This window comes from Thamnophis elegans, chromosome 4 (genome assembly GCF_009769535.1).
Source record: "Thamnophis elegans isolate rThaEle1 chromosome 4, rThaEle1.pri, whole genome shotgun sequence".
NCBI lineage: Eukaryota > Metazoa > Chordata > Lepidosauria > Squamata > Colubridae > Thamnophis > Thamnophis elegans.
Window position 1 is genome coordinate 110,515,131 of NC_045544.1, and position 18,250 is coordinate 110,533,380.

Here is an 18,250-nt window from a genome sequence, read left to right on the forward strand (position 1 = left end):
CAGCCTCCTCTGGGGCTTGATCAGTGGCCGGTTAATGCCATTCATCTTGTGGTAGAGTCCACATGCATTACAAAGATAGTGGCCAGTACCATCTCTTCGCCACAGTGGGGTGGACATAGCACCACAGTTGACACATTCCCGACCTTCGGCATAATCATCAAAAAACTCTGTAGGCACAAGACGGCAAAATGAAGTAAGTCATCAAAGGATTTTTTTTCATGTAACCATTTCACAAGTCTTTAGTATAAACTCTTGAGCGGCTTGAATACCCTTCCTTAGTCTACCAGGGTGGTGCAAAAAGCTGAAGGTTATTATCTCCACTATCTTATTTCAAGTGTTTTTGGTTTGTCTTTCAAAGGATAAAGTCTTTCTACCACTTTTCATATAAAAAGACAATGCATGTCAATTTCTTGAATTATTTCTCTTTGGAATCTGCAAGTGGCCTACACAGAGAATAGCTTTGCATAGTTTTGTACATTCATATGGGCTGGATAACAACTTATCATTTCCAGCTAGCCCAAGCAGTGGCCATGATGACTATGACATTAAGAGTGTTTAAATCCAGCACATAACAGAAACCATCAGGTTGGGGAAAGCACAAAGCAAGGCCTTCCCATTAGTGTAGTTCCTAAAACTGAACAGTAGAGGGAGGTCTTATTTCAATTTATGCCAGAACAAATGGCAGACCTGTATTATTTATGCTGCTAACTTCTACAAAGATGTTGGATGCATTTATCAAATATTTAAAGACCCTTTGTACTTAGAATGTGTAGCAGAAAGAGTGCTCTGCTTCTGTCTCCTTATTCAAATCTGAAAGTTGGTCAAGGGATTTACAAACCTGCTTAAACCTGCTTAAAAAAAACAATTGCAGGACTCTTATAATTAAACTCTGCCCAACCAAAATAATAATAAAAACATATTGCTAAACATAATAATTGGATTCAGACAACTTATTAGTACAATGGCTGGATTTCCATAAGAAATGCCAAATGCACAACCTTGTTTTTTGTTTAGACACTAATATATTGTGTAGGGGTGGGTTCTGGCCGGCACTACTGCCAATTCGCTCGTGTGCATGCTGCACATGCACAATTAAAATTGTTCTATACATGCACAGAACTGAAAAGCAAGGAAGCTGCGCTGACGGCGCCAACCGGGGAAACAGTTCGGCGATGTGGCAGGCAATCCAATTAATGGATATTTCCAAAATGTCTCAAGAGTTGAACTGGTCCAAGAAAAGCTCTTGGGCTGACATCGCATTAGCTCTTTTATATTTCTGAGGACATCTTCACTCAGACAAAAGGTAGCTCGGTTATATCTGGAATGGATTGTGGGATCAATTCACTTTTTTCTCTCTTCTCTCACCTATACCAAGAACCCAGGGGTAGGCTGCTAGGGATTTGCCCGAGTTCAGGAGAACCTATAGCTAACGTTGTGGCCGGTTCGGAGAACCTCTAAATTCCACCCGTGGTTGACTCCGCCCATCCCTCCACGCAGTCCATTTTGGATGAGAGCTAAGTGCAGGGACCTTGCAGAGGCTTGGGAAAGGGGAAAAACGGGGCCTCCTGGAAGCTCTGGAGGGCCTCCAGAGCCCAGGGGAGGCAGTTTTCACCCTCCCAGAGGGTTGAGGAAAGCCTCCAGAGTCTGGGGGAGGGAAAAACGCACCCCACACACACCATGGTGCAGGAGGCCAACTAGGCCACTAAGCAGAGTACCCGTTGCTGAAAATTTTGAAGCTCAAATTTTGTGATGGTGGAAAGAGATAAATAAATAAATAAAGACAGTTTGGTCTTGTTCTTTGATATTTCAATTCAGCAAAATCTTTAACAAAAAGATATTTTTAAAAGAATGTCGGCATTATTGCTAGCCCTGCAATATATATTGTGTGTATATATTTACACACACACACACATCACAAGCCCATCTTGTGCAATACTTGTGGCTGAATGCAGATTTGACTCCAGTGTTCCACTTCATCTTATTTATGACTGTCTATGCACATTATTCCTCCCAAATCCTGGGAGTCAGCCCAGCTCATTTTCCCCAGCATAGCTATTTCAATGCCGATGTTAGAATCTGTCTGTATTTTGTTAACAACTTTTATCTAAAAAGGATATCATCAGAAAATTGACTGAAAAACTTGATTCAACTAGAGTATGATGGTTGGTCATGGTTTATTGAATTAACCACAGTGGTGGAATTTAGATTGTTATACACCAAGTTACTTGCAAATGTCCCACCCCACCCTCCAATAGGCATTTACTGTGTGTTTGAGGGGAAGAGGAGCCAGTACTGTCATGGGTGCATGACATTAAAAGGACATGTTGCTAAAGGAATTATTTTCCTCTTCCTATATTATGAAGCAACACCCTTTAAAAAAAAATCATTTTGTAGCATCTGCACTAATTATGTTTAGAAGACCTTGGGCTCTTAGAAGCAAGAATTTGTGTACTGAGGAAAATGAATCTTCCACAGATGTCAGAGTGATGTTCCTTGGACAAAGCTATTAACCTTGCAAAGAGACAAAAGACACAATATAAACGTGTGAGTTTATAAACTGAGAAGGTCTCGTTAATAGAAGTTTGGGGGATGATTTCAGAAAAACTCACACATAGGCAGGGCACCGTTGCTCTGATCAAAGTAGAGTGCCAGCTCTGATATCTCCCAAGCAGCTGTTTCTAAGTTAAGAACAATGTTGGAAAAAAAAATTCAGAGTACCATCTGCTATAGCTGTGGGGTTTTGTTCCGAAGGAGGGAGAAGTATAAGAGATACAGTAGCTCCTTGCCTCCAAATATAGCTTGCATAATTATAAACAAAGCTAATACTGTGAAGGTGATGTAATCCTCCTCCAAATGAAACTTGGAAATATGGAACGTCTCTCTGCTAAGAAGGACAAAATAAAGCAAGCAAACAGAACAACTGCACTTTAAATAATACCAACTGAAATTGGTTCATATTCATATTCTCATTCTCTCTCTCTCTCTCTCTCTCTCTCTCTCTCTCTCTCACACACACACACACACACACACACACACACACACACACACACACAGGGAAATTACACACAAAGTCCATAAATTGCCCTCCATTTAGGAGGAGAAATTATAAATCACAAATAATGTATATATGAAATAGTGGAAAAGAAGTATCCCAAATGAAAATTGGAGGAGGGAAGAGAAGAACAAGAGCAGGAGGAAAGGCGTCCTTGCAGTCTGCATTGTCCTGAATTTATACGTGGTTACACACTGGGCTGCCTGGGATTTATCATGTAGGAACAGAGGGTTGTTTGTGCCGAATGTTGGAATATTGAGACAGAATATACATAACGTCCAGGCCTGGGTAGATAAGCAATGTATTTTTTTGGAAGACATTCAACCTTGGCTGTGCCAGACAGAAGCTGGAAAGCTTAGAAAAATTGCCTGGAAGCTGTTTAAAAAAACAGTATTTGATTTGGAGAGTCTCTAATAAATTATAACTTTTTACCCTTTGAATGTGTTAGAAGAAACTAATTTTGCACACTTCCATAATAATTTGGAAGAATGCCCTTGGACCTTGAAAGAGTACCTCATCTCTTTAATATTTACTAAACAATCACATTGTTTTTGGCATGCATCTGGTTAAAGATGCAGCTGCTTTAAAAAGTCAACTTATTAAAATAACTCATACAATAGCTTTGTCTTTTTTCAGCTTAATTAGTTTTAATAAATAGTAGGAGGATGTTTTGTCTACATAATATTTAAGTGTTTCTAAAGCATACTGAAAACATGCACAGCTGTGCTGGACACAGATTATATTATAATTGTTGATTTTCTATTAGTTTTACATACTGAAGGTTTTAAGTAGTTTTACTTTGAGTGTGCAAGCATTTTCAGACTTCATGCAAACCTGTAGAAACATGATGCCCCAGGTTTGACAATGTGATACCGCACGTTTGTCACCCGTGCTGTAGCCTTTCTCAATGAAGTATAGTTCCAGTCTTCCTATGGAGTCACCTTCATGATCTGCCCTATGTTTTGAGCTGACATATACATTAATACATAAATACAAACATATAATAAAATTCCGGATTAAAGTAACAAGAAAACAGGTAGTAAAACCTCTGTACAATAAAAAGTAGGGCATTTTCTTTAGTCTGGAAAAGATATCTGCCTAATCCCCCAGAGCAGGGGTATCCCATTCAAGACTCACAGGCTGGATCTGGCCCCTGGGGTGCTTAGATCTGGCCTGTGGGGCCGCCCTGGAAACAACAAAGGACCCGCCTGCAGTGCCTCTGCCACGAAAAACAGAGCTCCGTCTTCACTGGCAGAATGCTCGGGCCGCCCAAGGCACTCCTGATACGAGTAACATTGATCTGGCCATGCCCACTATGGCCACGCCCAACCCTAAATCAAATACAACCCTGATGTGTCCCTCAGTGAAAACAAGTTTGACACCCCTGCCCTAGGGTATTGATGTCATTTGGAATAGATTATTTGGTCTGCAGAGGCTGTTAATTCACTTCACTATAACAGTGTTCCCTCTTTCTTCTCTCTCACCCACCATCATTTTAAAGAAAAAGGTACTAATTTTGCACTAAAGACTTCTCTGTTCTACGTGATTCTGAGCAACATTCCTGAAGAGCTCTGAGGTAGAAACTTTGTTCGTTCCAAGATCTGCCCACCCTATTAGTTTTGCATCAGTTTTCTATCACCACTTTTCTCCAGATGTTCAAGGTAGTTTGGGAACCTCCCTTTTATTCTCATAAGTCTGTAACATCAGTTTTTGGGTGACGGACCAGCCCAAAGTCATCTCAGGAATTTCCAAGGCAGATGGTGGACTATTCAGTCCAACACTTTAACCTCTTTGTTATATTGGCTTTCAACAGTGAGTAGGACCCCATCAGATTAAGATATGATACCTGCTAGTACTACCAGGCTCACATGCTACGAGATAAGTGGTGTATTAACCATTAAGTAGACTAAGCACGTGCTTAGGGCAGCAGGCCCAAAGGGGACACCACAAAATTGAAAACGAAAAAAACCAATGAAGATTTGTACAAAGGAGGGGCACCAAGATTTGTCAGTGCTTAGAGCACCAGTGAGCCTTAATCCGCCACTGTATGAGATACTTCTTGTGTAAAGTGGATTCATCCCAACAGAATTTCCAACATTTTTTTAACACTTTGCCCAGCACTTCTCCCTTTTGGAATAGTTTGTAGAGAGTAAATTGTTGCAGCACACAACACTGAATACAAATTGTTTAATTCAGGCAGCAGCTGCAGTGGTTAAAATATCAGACTTGGGCCAAGATCCAAGCCCTATTTGATTATGAAGTGTGCTGGGGCACTTGAGGACATTCATTCTGGCTCAGCAGGAACATGAAAGGAAGGGACCAAGGGATAAAATGAAGGAAGACCTCCATGAGTGCTGCTTTGAGCTCTTAGTAAATGGAATACAAATGTGATAAATACATAATAAAAACTATTAAAGGAATGGATATTGAGAAGTTGCTAAGCTATTGTCCATCTTACTGTGGAGCACAACTGCCGAAAGCATCTTGATTTACAGCTGTCTGCCTTGAGCAACAGCTGCTCTATATTCTGCCATTATGGGGCCTTTTGACACCGATTCTTTCCTGTGGGCATCCCAGCAATTTGGAAAGGAAATAGTTATTGAGGCAGAAAAAGGCCTCAGCAGCTCCTGCCTGGAGTCAGAACAATAGGTCAGCAAGCCACCACATCCCATTCAGGAAAGATTTATGTATTTCTGATAATGCTTTTGAAAAATTCATTTTGTCCACTTCAAGGAATACCGTATTTTTCAGAGTATAAGATGCACCAAGGTTTTGAAGAGGCAAATTAAAAAAAAAAGTAGGTAGGTAGATAAAGGGATAGAGAGAGAGAAAAATACAGTATGGAGGTAGGGAGAGAGAGTGTGTAGGTAGGTAGGGAGAGGGATAGACAGGGGGAGAAAAAGAGAGGAATGCAATAGGTAGGTAGGGAGAGAGAGAGTAAATTGATAAAGGGATACAGAGAGAGATACAGAGAGAGAGAAATACAGTAGGTAGGTAGGGAGAGAGAGTGTGTAGGTAGGTAGGTCGGTAGGTAGAGGGATAGAGAAAAAGAAAGAGAGGGAGAGAAATACAGTAGATAGGTAGGGAGAGAGATAATAGGTAGATAGGTAGATAAAGAGATAGAGAGAGATAGAGAAATACAGTAGGTAGGTAGGGAGAGAGGGTGTGTGTAGGGAGGGAGGGAGGGAGGGAGAGGGATAGAGAGATAGAGATAGAGAGAAATACAGTAGATAGGTAGGTTTTCTGCTGGCACAGCACTTGATCAATGTAATTCTCATCAATCAGTTAAAAAGCTTTCCAAAAGTAAAAGGGGTTTTGCACTCCGAAAACCTCCAAAAAAGAGCCCTTCAAGAATTTTTTTTTAAAAAATGGCATTAATAGCCGGGAGGGGGGCTTGCAGAGTGCTCGGGGGGGGCAAAAAGGCCTGTTTTTTGCTCATTTCAGTCCTCCCCAGCCCCCAGGAGCTCTCTGAAAGCCTCCATAAGGGTATGCACAGCCATTTTGGTGAAGGGGCAGGGCTTCGGAAGGCAAAAATGCTATATTTGGTGTATAAGACGCACCCAGATTTTCAGCCTCTTTTTTGAGGAAAAAAGTGCATCTTATTTGCTGAAAAAATTATATTTACTACAAACATATATGGTGGTTTAGGCTATCAATCTTGTTTGACATAGGATGCTGCCTTGTATGAAATCTGACCCTTGGAACATCAAAGTCGGATCTGTTGGAGCTAACTGACCATAGTCGTACAGTAGGAATGTGCAACTTCTGTTAACTGAACAACCACACTAGATTTTAAATAGAGTAGACTAAGGACTAATTACACTTTTACTCTCAGGATTTTCCAGTCTTAACTGGAGTAGTTAGAGACTTAACTCAATAATACTTCTGTATGTATAGTTATGCTTCTTCCAGAAATTGTACTCTGAAAATTATCAGAAAAACTTCAGGCCTCCTTTCATTTTAATAGAAGTTTAAATAGAAAGAGTCCTGAACCTACAGAATATAAACAAGTTCTTTCTACAACATAATGCCCTTGAACTTTCAGCATAAGATTTGCACTCCAAAAGATGGAGGACAATAAATGAGCAGTAAAGCACACAATAAAATTACTAATTAAAATTATAAGGAAACAAAAATCCTGCATCACAAAAAGTAAATCCAGTAAAATGGATCCATTAATTAATTGTCATTGACTGAATAAGCAGCTTTAGAAATGAATTCATTCATAGAATGAATGAATGAATGAATGAATGAATGAATGAATGAATGACACCAATTAAAATGTCTAGGTATAGTTGCTGGCTTTGTATATTTGTGGACATCTCCGTTACAAGGTTTAGAAGAATTTGCTTTTCAAAATAAGCTATATTTATCAAAATCTGAAATGTGCTAGCAAATTTTACCATAACTGCTGAAAGGAATACACACGGAGAAAAATGTGCATTTCTGGAAAATTCTGTAAAGAAAAATTTGGGTCCCCTTCCCCACCATCATGGCTATAAATCTAATGTAACACATTATGTTCACTTACAATAACCCAATTATTGTAGTCCAGCCTACCTCTCAGGACTATTTGGTAAAATGAGAAGTCATTCCAAGTATTGGGATCTCCAGAACACAAACACAGTAAAGAGAAATGTAAGAAACTGCATTTAGTTTGTATTGTTCTTTGAGTGATGGTTCAATTCTGCATTTTTTGAAAATTTATTAGGTTATAAATCATTGTAGTAGCAGATTGTAGGTAGTCTTTTAAGCAGTAGCTTCTTCTCATTAATCTAGGATAACTCCCAATATATTCAGTCAGCTTTACCCCTAGATAGAAATGCCAGCTTTGCATTCTTAAAACAGAAGATTTCTTTGCATTGCAATTTTGAAGTCAATTCTATCCAGTTCATTGAGGCTTATTCCTTAATGGCTCGGACATCTTAAGCATGTCCATATAAATACAACAATATTGCCCAATGCCTGTATTGTGGCAAAATCATCCTATAAATTCTCATTAAGATAGCTTCAAGGATTAATATCCCTCAATAGTGATTCAGATTAGAGGGTTCCCTGTTATGGGAGAAATGGAATTCTTAAGGTGGAATGGAATCAACTGTTTATCTTGCAAAAAAAAAAAAATCAATTATTTGTCAGCCTGGAAACCTGATCGGGAGCAGGCCATACCAGTGGTGGGTTCCTACTGGCTGAACCGGTATGATTTGGCTGCCTGAGTCATTGGAACCAGCAGCGACCCAGCCCTGCCACACCCCCAAACCAGTTCCCCGGGTGCCGCCGTAGGCGTCGCTATCTACGCATGCAAAGAACAATTTTAATTTCACTGTGCATGCGTGCACAGCGCTCATCAAGCATGCAGCATGCACACAAGCGAACCGGCAGTAGTGCCTGCTGGAACCCATCCCTGAGCCAAACTATTATAGCATTTTCTTCTAGTATATCCAGGTATTGCTGTTGATATTGCTCATTATTATTGCCTAAGCAATGGAGGGGGGGGGGACCTTTCATGTACCAAGTAAAACCAAATTATATTTGTAAATAGAACTCCACTGGCCAGCCATCAAAGTAGGATAAGAAGCTGCCCTCTGCTACCCAGTCAAGACATGTTTGGCATAACCTGCCAGTTCCATCAGCTTTCCATCTTGCTTTCCTTTTATCATCCCAGCTCCTTTCATCTTCATTCTCCAGCTTGCCAGATGGCAATGGGTTCTCAGTCATCCTGTCCTAGTGCTCTGTTTACAGGCAAGAGGGAAATTTAATATCAACATTCCTAGAGTTTGCAAAGCAGCTTGTCAGATTGCCGAAGCACCTCAGCAAAGGCAAATCTGTGCGCTGGGCAGGCACTTAGAGAGGCTCTAAACAAAACTCAAGAGAAGGCCTCTTCCTCCCCTTCTCCTCCACCTGCTGAGCAGAGTTTCCTGAAACAATATGTTATGACAAGAGACGGCTTTGATAAATCAGGGTGATTTATCACTGAAATTGATCATGTGAAATTCTACAAAGATGAACAAGGAGCATCTTCCATGGGGAAAAAAAGGAAAACTCTTATTAACACAAGGAGGACATCTGAGACACTCAATGTTGCCACACCTAAAGTTTCTTTCCCTCTTGCTCCTCCTCCAGCCATAAAGGCAATTATTAACTGTCTTTTAATAATGACAATTATTAATTGTAAACAGATTTACAATTTAACAATTTAATCCTCAAGTATATGTATACAGCAGGGGTGAAATTCAGCAGGTTCTGACCGGTAATGGAAATTTTGAGTAGTATGGAGAACTAGCAAATACCATCTCTGGCTGGCCCCAGAGTGGAGTGGGAATGTAGATTTTGCAATATCCTTCCCCAGGAGTGGGAGGGAATGGAGATTTTGCAGTATCCTTCCCCTGCCATGCCCACCAAGCCACATCCCCAGAATTGGTAGTTAAAAAAAATGAATTTCACTATTGATATACAGCATATATACTTGAAAAGTTATTTTACTCTTAATCTCTTAATCTTAAATATCCTCATAGCAAATTATCCTAATTTCTGTACAAAAGTATGAAATAACAATTACATAAAGGAAAGCAACCATATCTCAGCTTACATCTATGAACTGTACTATTTCCTGTAGATAAATAGCAAAGGCTAATGCTATTGAACACTTGTACTGTGTGTTAAAAAGGATTTTTAAATTTTTGCTGCAAGGATAAATGGTGAACTCTACTTACTTTGGAGCATTGTTATGAAGATAAAAACAGAGCAGGGGATTTGTATAAACTCCATAGATGTAAGATTATATATGCAAATAATAATAATGGTAAGGCAAATTAGAATCATAATACAATACAATAGCAGAGTTGGAAGGGACCTTGGAGGTCTTCTAGTCCTATCCCCTACACCGTTCCAGACAAATGGCTACCCAACATCTTCTTAAAGACTTTCAGTGTTGGGACATTCACAACTTCAGGAGGCAAGCTGTTCCACTGATTAATTGTTCTAATTGTCAGGAAATTTCTCCTCAGTTCTAAGTTGCTTCTCTCCTTGATTAGTTTCCACCCATTTCTTCTTGTTCTACCCTCAGGTGCCCTGGAGAATAGTTTGACTCCCTCGTCTTTGTGGCAACCCCTGAGATATTGGAACACTGCTATCATGTGTCCCCTAGTCCTTCTTTCTATTAAACTAGACATACCCAGTTCCTGCAACTGTTCTTCATATGTTTTAGAAATAGACTCTGGGGCAAAATCCTGACATTTAAATTGTATATTTCAACTCTTCCTAGTTATCATTTTTTTTTTGTCTGTCATTCTTTGTTGAAGTTTTATTTTCATAGAATCATAGCACTGAATATATTCCAACTTCCTTGCTCAACACAGAATTTATTTTTATTTCTTTCATTTATGTGACACTTTCCCTTTAACCAACATAAAGGGGCATATATGGATAATTTTTATCCCCACAACTAAACAGTCATAAGGTAGACTGGACTAAGATTAGCCCCAAAATTATTCCTTGATCTTTATGGTCTAATACTGAGTTGAATCTGAATGTCTGCAATCCCAATTCAGCATTTTAACCAGTATTACACACTGATTTTCACAATACAAGGGTATGTTTTCTAGCCATTGCAGCAAATACAATTCTACTATTTCCCAAATCAGTTTCTTTTCTTGTTGAGCAATGTTTCTTCTAGCCAAAATTAGATTTCCGATAACCTCTTATTAGTCATAATCTTACCTTGCAGAGTAACAGTTTTTATGTCTTGTTCAGAGTATTCTATGTGTTCATTTTTGCTTAACCTTAACCCAGGAAGAATGGTTGGAATCTGCTACTACCACAAAATGCAGAGCCAGCTAACATGCTTGATGGCATGTACTTTGCTAATTATATTTTGCTGGTTAAATACCAAACACTCTGTGTTTTAAAGTTGTGCCTTTTTCAACAATGATGCAGAAAAAGATCTTGAAAATAGACCTGAACACAAAGATAGTATCACATTAGAAACAGCCACAACTTCCACACACGAGCCTAAACCTAAAACACCTGGCTGGTTTACTAAGGTGTTCTAACCATTTTTTTAAAGCTTGGGCAACTCTATGGTTTTCCAGCAAAGACAATTCCGGGTGCTCAGACATATTAAATGATTAGGGGAGAAAATTGTTTTGGAGATAGCATAGATCAGGAGCGTCAAACTCAAGGTCCATGGGCCAGATCTGGCCCCCAGGGTGCTTAAATCTGGTCTGTGAGACCGGCCTGGAAATAGCAAAGGACCAAATGTTTGTTTGTATATATGTGTATGTATATGTATATGTATATATAATTTAAAAAAACAAAAAAGTTTTTTGTTGCAATATTGTTGCATCTTAAATCTCCTTTCCTGTCTTTTAGTATATAAATTGCAGGACAGTACTGGGTATCAAAATTGGTTTTTAGGTGTAGAGTACATATGTATATAAACGTAGCCTTCCATCCTTCTGAGGTCGGTAAATGAATACCCAGATTTTTGGGGGCAATATGCTGACTCTGTAAACTGCTTAGAGAGGGCTGTAAAGCACTGTGAAGTGGTATATAAGTCTAAGTGCTATTGCTATTATTGGAGATAGCTCCAAAACAGTGGAGTTTTGCTGCACTGCTGTATTATATTTGTATTGAACTTCTACAAACTGTACTGAAGATTGCCTGAGGATTGTGGGAACTGAAAACCAAAACATTTAGAGAGCATCTGGTAAAGAAAACTGAACGACAATTTAAGGTACCATAACCAGATTCTTAAATTATGCAATAGCAGTGACTAAGCCTTGAATGGCAACCTTGGCATAAGCAAGAGTATGTCATCTTTTTCATTATTTCTTTATGAAATGTTGTTTGTGATAATATATTTTCATCAGATTTAGCTACTTCTTTATCTATTACAGCCTTCCTCGCCCCAGGTGTATGTATCAGATGTCCTTTCTGGGGGCCTTCATCTTAAAATGTTAGCAGATTATGAGTAACATGAAGGTTGCTTAACAGCAGAGAAAAAATGAATAGAAAAAAAGTTTCTTCCTTTTGCTAATAAAATTAGAACTCAAGGCTATTCATTAAACAGAAGTGCAAGGGGATTAAAATATAACCATTTCTTAACCCAACGTAGTTGAACTTCACATTTGCTGCTGTTTTTAAGTGATATTTACCAATTTAAAAGACAAATTCACTGAAGAGAGGCTTATTAATACTTTCTAGACTGGATGAAAGTATCTAAATCTAGAATTTATATATATAAATGCAAACATTTATATGCTACTTATTCACTTTAAGTACCCACTGCATAGGAGCAACAGTGAAACAAAATATTGTTTCATGCTGAAACTTCCAGAATGCATCATTATTAGACAAAAACTTGGACAAGTGGCCATTGGCCTGTTCCATCAGGCTTCTTAAGTTTTGAAAATATCTAAATATTACTAACAGAAATGATGATGTAATGCATCTATCTATCTATCTATCTATCTACCTACCTACCTACCTACCTATAGTTCAAAATGGTGAACATGCCTAATATTTCTTTCACCTCTTATTTTTCTTTTTATTGGAAAAAATAAAATAAAATATCATGCTTCCCACTTTTCACTGCCTGTGCAACAAAATAGAAAGGAAACAAATTCCAGGTTCTATCATTAACTAAGAGAGAAAGAACTACTTCTCTGTTATTAAATAGTACTGATGATATTTTATTTATTTATTTATTTGTATTTATTTGAACAAATAATTCAAGGTGGTGAACATATCCATCAGAACTTCTTCCTTCCCACAACAACTATGTTCAATTAGCTGGAGGGAGAGAGAGTGTGATTAGCCCACAGTCACCCATTCAGCTTTCATGCCTAAGGGAGAACTAGAACACACAGCCTACTGGCTTCTAGTCTGGTGCCTTAACCACTAAAATAGCTCTCTCTATAAGCTACAAAAATCTGAAAGCTAATAGAAATCAGGAAAAAGATGGAGAATATTATTTTTTTGCAATCCCATGGTTATACAGTAGCACCAAGGGCAATTGAGGCAAGATCCTGTCTTTGCTTGTTGGCAAAATGGCCATTTGTAAGCAAAATCTTGCAAATGTGAAGGGAGGCTCTAAATGTAAATTTTATTTTACATATCTTTATTATGATCTGCTTTGGGAATAGATTAAAAATGTTAAAGTGGCATTTTAAAGCAAGGAAGCTGAAGCAGGGAAATAAAAAATAAAAGAAAATAAAAATTAAAAAAGTTATTTTAAAGTATAAAAAGGGATATAAATATTTCTGAAGAATTAATGAAGTTGTTATTGTGACAGAAATAATAGAAATCTAGAAAATAATTTTGTAGATGTTTCACTTATTGAAAAAAAATCCCATTACTGTTCTAAGTATAGCACAATTATAACAGGAGGATACTGTTTTCAATATAAATAGTATGTAAAAATGAAAATAAATGAAATAAATTGAAAAATGAAACAAACCTATTTGAATACATAAAAGAAATATACATTGGAAACCATCAATAATTTAAAATTTCAGGTTTACTGGGCAAACTCATACTTTGTCTGCTCTGGAATCTTCATAATATTTTTAAAAGATCCTGGTTCATCTGCAACACTTATCAACTTACATTTTAAGAATCTCATTTGTTTTGGCTCTAATTATATTTAACTCATCTCACCGAGGCCAGTAGCACAAACCAATTATCCATTAATTTCCAACATGGGTATTCAACAAGTCTCCAGCCTGGCTTTCAAATCATTAGGGTTTTTTAATGTATTTAAAGAATGCTTTTAAGTTTCTAAGTCAATAGTTTTTAAGGCATCCTTTAAGCTTTGTTCTTCCACTGCACGGAGTGGGGGGAGAAGATAGATGAAAGCAACAATACAGTCATGTAATCATGGGACTTTGGCTGGGGGTGGGTTGAGTAAGAGACTAGCATCTGAAAAGTCTGTAGTAGGACAGCATTTCAAGGCAGGAGTCCTTTATCCAAACCAACTGCTTATGCAAAGCTCCTTGGCCAGATTCCTACCAGTCAATCGGGCAGGGTCCAAGGGGATAGCAAGAGTTGAGAGCTCAGACTATGGTTTGGAGGCTGCAGCAGTTGAAATTTAACTAGGAGCAACAAATGTGATTCCCTCCATAAGCCAAAGCCCATCAAAGTCCCTGGCTCAGGAGCAATACGAGAGAAGCTGGCTCCATGCAAGAGCTCTTTGATAGCAACAGTTCTGGAAACTCTTCAGCCTTTGTATATAAAGCAAATATAATTATTTTCAGAAGATTCTGTCTTCAGCTATCTTATCAGGAATAGTTTGCATATTTACTTCTTGTATGCACTGCCCACTCATAAAGATATGAGATGCTCATCCATTAAAACCCAGAATTTCAGTTTGAAAAGTTTTTTGAGGTCATCTAATCCAATCTTCATTCAGGCAAGAATCTTCAAATGACTGTTTAGCCACTTTTTAATTATCTCTAGCATATAATTTTCTTGAGGCACTCTGCATATAATTTGCAATCATATGATACTTCTTATTCCCTACTTCTTCTTTCCTGCCTCTCTCTGTATTTGAAGGCCTCAATGGATGACAGTAGTTAGATTCATTGAGTCCAGCTCCATGTTTAACAGGAATTTATGAATTTTCTCCATTTTATAATTAAATTGTTCCAGAAAAGCTTAATGGACATGGTTCACAGCAGTTGTTCTGAAGCTAAAGCCACTATGGGTGTTTTACTTATACTGAATGAGCTAAATTCAATGTAATAGGAAGAAAATATCTAAAATGAGACTCTTAAGATAAAAAGCAAAATGACTGTGGAGTTAGCATTTGCCATTTGCAATATTTAGATTTGCATTATATTTATTATTTTAAATAAGCAGCTAGAATGCTTGAAAGTACCTTTTGAGTTCATTAAGATGATCTGAGATTTAATATAACTTGGAGAGAGCAGTGGAATTTACTTCCCCCCACCCTCAGTGTGTTTACCCAGGGTTGGTGCTAAACATTTTATGTAAATTAATGTTCATTTTTAGAAGTATAATTGATAGAGTGATGGTATTTCATGCTTCAGACAGTAATCCTCTTTTTAAAAGGTTGACTGGCTGAAATCTTGTTTAAAGATGAACTATAAGGGAAAGGCTTTTGAATAGCAATAGCAATAGCAATAGCAGTAGACTTATATACCGCTTCATAGGGCTTTCAGCCCTCTCTAAGCGGTTTACAGAGAGTCAGCACCCATGTTTAAGAACTGAGGATAGCAAAAGGTTGAGCCAGTTCATCCCTACTATTCTACATTGTACTGAATTTCAATCAAATTTAAATACTTTCATATATATTAGTGTATTGAAGACTTCAACAAATCTCTGTCCCCTTTTGCGGGGTAATGAGTATCTGGCTGTCTTGACTATACATTAATAGAGTTAATGGCATCATGATTGCAAAGACCTCCATATTTTACAAAATGGTGGACAACAGCAAAACATAAGTATATGCAAAACAAAAATTCCTATAATGCACAGTCAAGGAACTAGGTCTTACCGATCAAGGCAAAAGACATATCCTGTTGACTTCCTGTAATGGGAGGAAAAAACATTTTTAAGGAAATTCCTCTTGTGCCTGCCCATGAACTCTGACAGCTTCTGGAGCATTTCCTGTGTAAGATTTGGAGTAAATCCTAAAATAAGTTTTATACCTCAGAACATAGACAAGACTTGCAGAAAAAGTGGAGACACAATATTACAGAGGACTTCAATCTGCCTAGCTCCCAACATTTTAAATTCCTTCCTTACTATTTTCATATAGTTGCTTGAGTAATGTATCTAAATAAGACTGAAAAAAAATGGCAACTAATTGCTTGAAGGTAGATAAAGTGGCATGTCCGTCTCCCATTGGCATCCTTTGTGTCTTCTAGTCTTTTACTTAATCTTGTTGATGTGGTCAATACTTTGATTCCCACAATAGCATTTGAAAGCAATAAACCTTTGCTGCCATTGCCAATGATTCATTTCTTCTGAGATTTTCCTTCTTGTGAAGATTTCACTAGGGCTTCAAATATATTATGATCTTTCCTCATATCCTTTTTTTATAGACACAGAAGCTCTAGCAATCACCCCATGGTAACCCAACAGATGTCTTAAATTGATATGAATATGTTCCAAAAGTGGGGACATTTTTACAGCAATTATTGTGTAGTGACTAGGAAACAATTGTTATACAAGGTAAAGCGGATCATGAATACAGGTAGCCCTCGATTTACAACCATTCATTTAGGGACCATTCAAAGTTACAATAGGATTCGAGAAAATGATTTATGACCATTTTCCACACTTATAACCACAGTATCACATGATCAAAAATTACAAGAGCTGTGGTGGCGCAGTGGTTAGAATGCAGTACTGCAGGGCTAACTCACTGCTCTCTCCAGGAGTTCGATCCTGAGTGGCTCAAGGTTGACTCAGCCTTCCATCCTTCTGAGGTAAGTAAAATGAGGACCCAGGTTGTTGGGGGCAATAGGCTGACTCTGTAAACCTCTTAGAGAAGGCAGTAAAGCAATGTGAAACCGTATATAAGTCTAAGTGCTATTGCTATTCCCACAGTCACATGATCAAAATTCGGCTGCTTGGCAACTGGCTCCTATTTATGACAGTTGCAGTATCCTAGGGTCATGTGATTGTCTTTTGCAATCTTCTAACAAGCAAAGTCAATGAGAAAGCCAGCTTCACTTAACAACCGTGTAGCTAACTTAACTGTGGCAAGAAATGTTGCAAAATGGCACAAAATTTACTTAACAACCGTCTTGCTTAGCAATGGAAATTTTGGACTCCATTGTGGTTCTACTTGAAAGACTGGTTTGAAAGGGAGAAACCACTACTGTGTTATTGGAGAGCAAGAACCATACAAAAACTCTGACATTCCTAAACAGATAATGCTTTCTATCCCTGGAGTCCATGTATTTTTCCAAAGTTCTTACTCTCTGTAAGACAGACCTTATGGCTTTTCCATTTGTGTAGTGCCGACCACGCTTTAAGCTGAAAACACCAGCCTGAAGATGGCGAGTGAGACCTCGCCGAAATGTTGCCAAGACAATCTCAATCTTACACGGGAAAAGACCCAAACACAACAAGACCTTACACAATTTATACAATTTGTACAATACAATCGCATATATATATATATATATATACACACACACACACACACACACACACACACACATACATACACACACACATACACACACACACATATACACAGTATATATATACATATACATACATACATAGCATTTGTGCTGATAAATAAATAAAGGGAGATTAGTATAGATGTATTTCAAGCTATTTAGTTCTCATCAGCTAGCCATACCCTTACTGGGAATTGAACCTGGGATGTACTATATATCAGGCAGCTGTATTAGCAATAGCAATAGCAATAGCAGTAGACTTATATACCGCTTCATAGGCCTTTCAGGCCTCTCTAAGCGGTTTACAGAGAGTCAGCATATTGCCCCCAACAATCTGGGTCCTCATTTTACCCACCTCGGAAGGATGGAAGGCTGAGTCAACCCTGAGCCGGTGAGATTTGAACCGCTGACCTGCTGATCTAGCAGTAGCCTGCAGTGCTGCATTTAACCACTGCGCCACCTTATTAACCACTAAGCCACAGGCTTTCCTCCTTTATCAGCTAAACCTACACACAAACACACACACACCCACACATACTCATTTCTGCTGCCTATTTGGAACTGAAAATCTAAAAATGGATGTGGCAGAAACTATTGCATAAGTCACAGTTCACGGAGAAAGCATTACTACAACCATCACTACCATAAGCATAGATCTTTTAAAGCCATTGATAAAGTATCTGCAGAGGTCACTTCCAAAACTCTGCAGAGTCAGAGAAAAACCCTGACCTATCTGATAAAACAGCAGGGAGCAAAGTTATCAGAGAGGAATAGAACTTGCCTGGCTTCTAAATCAATTGATTGGGCTTTTTATCTAAAATAACAGACATTATAAGATAGGCAAAAAGATCCAGATAAGGAAGAGAATTGAAGCAGTCTTGAATCCAGATTGGATTGGTGAGAGGAGAGAGGCCAGGTTCAAACTCCTGCTCTCCCTCCACAACAATCAATGAAAGCCTCTGACGTGGTCCTGGGATGGCGGGGGAGGGGTTGAAGCTAGATGAACTTTGAAACCTCAGAGTTTATTTTGTGATTATCA

The 18,250-nt window shown here is 38.3% G+C and overlaps 1 protein-coding gene across 3 annotated transcripts in view; it reads right to left on the bottom strand.

Moving 5' to 3' along the window:
* The window catches only part of GATA4 (GATA binding protein 4), a 67,906-nt gene that overhangs the window by 8,966 nt on the left and 40,690 nt on the right, over nucleotides 1-18,250 (bottom strand). For 2 of the 3 annotated variants that reach the window (XM_032215421.1, XM_032215420.1), the window contains exons 3-4: nucleotides 15,570-15,602; nucleotides 1-167 (exon numbers count right to left, since the gene is read on the bottom strand). In XM_032215421.1, coding sequence (XP_032071312.1) covers nucleotides 1-167; nucleotides 15,570-15,602 — 200 coding nt within the window. The remainder of the gene's footprint in view (nucleotides 168-15,569; nucleotides 15,603-18,250) is intronic. The other variant, XM_032215422.1, reaches the window with a different exon arrangement.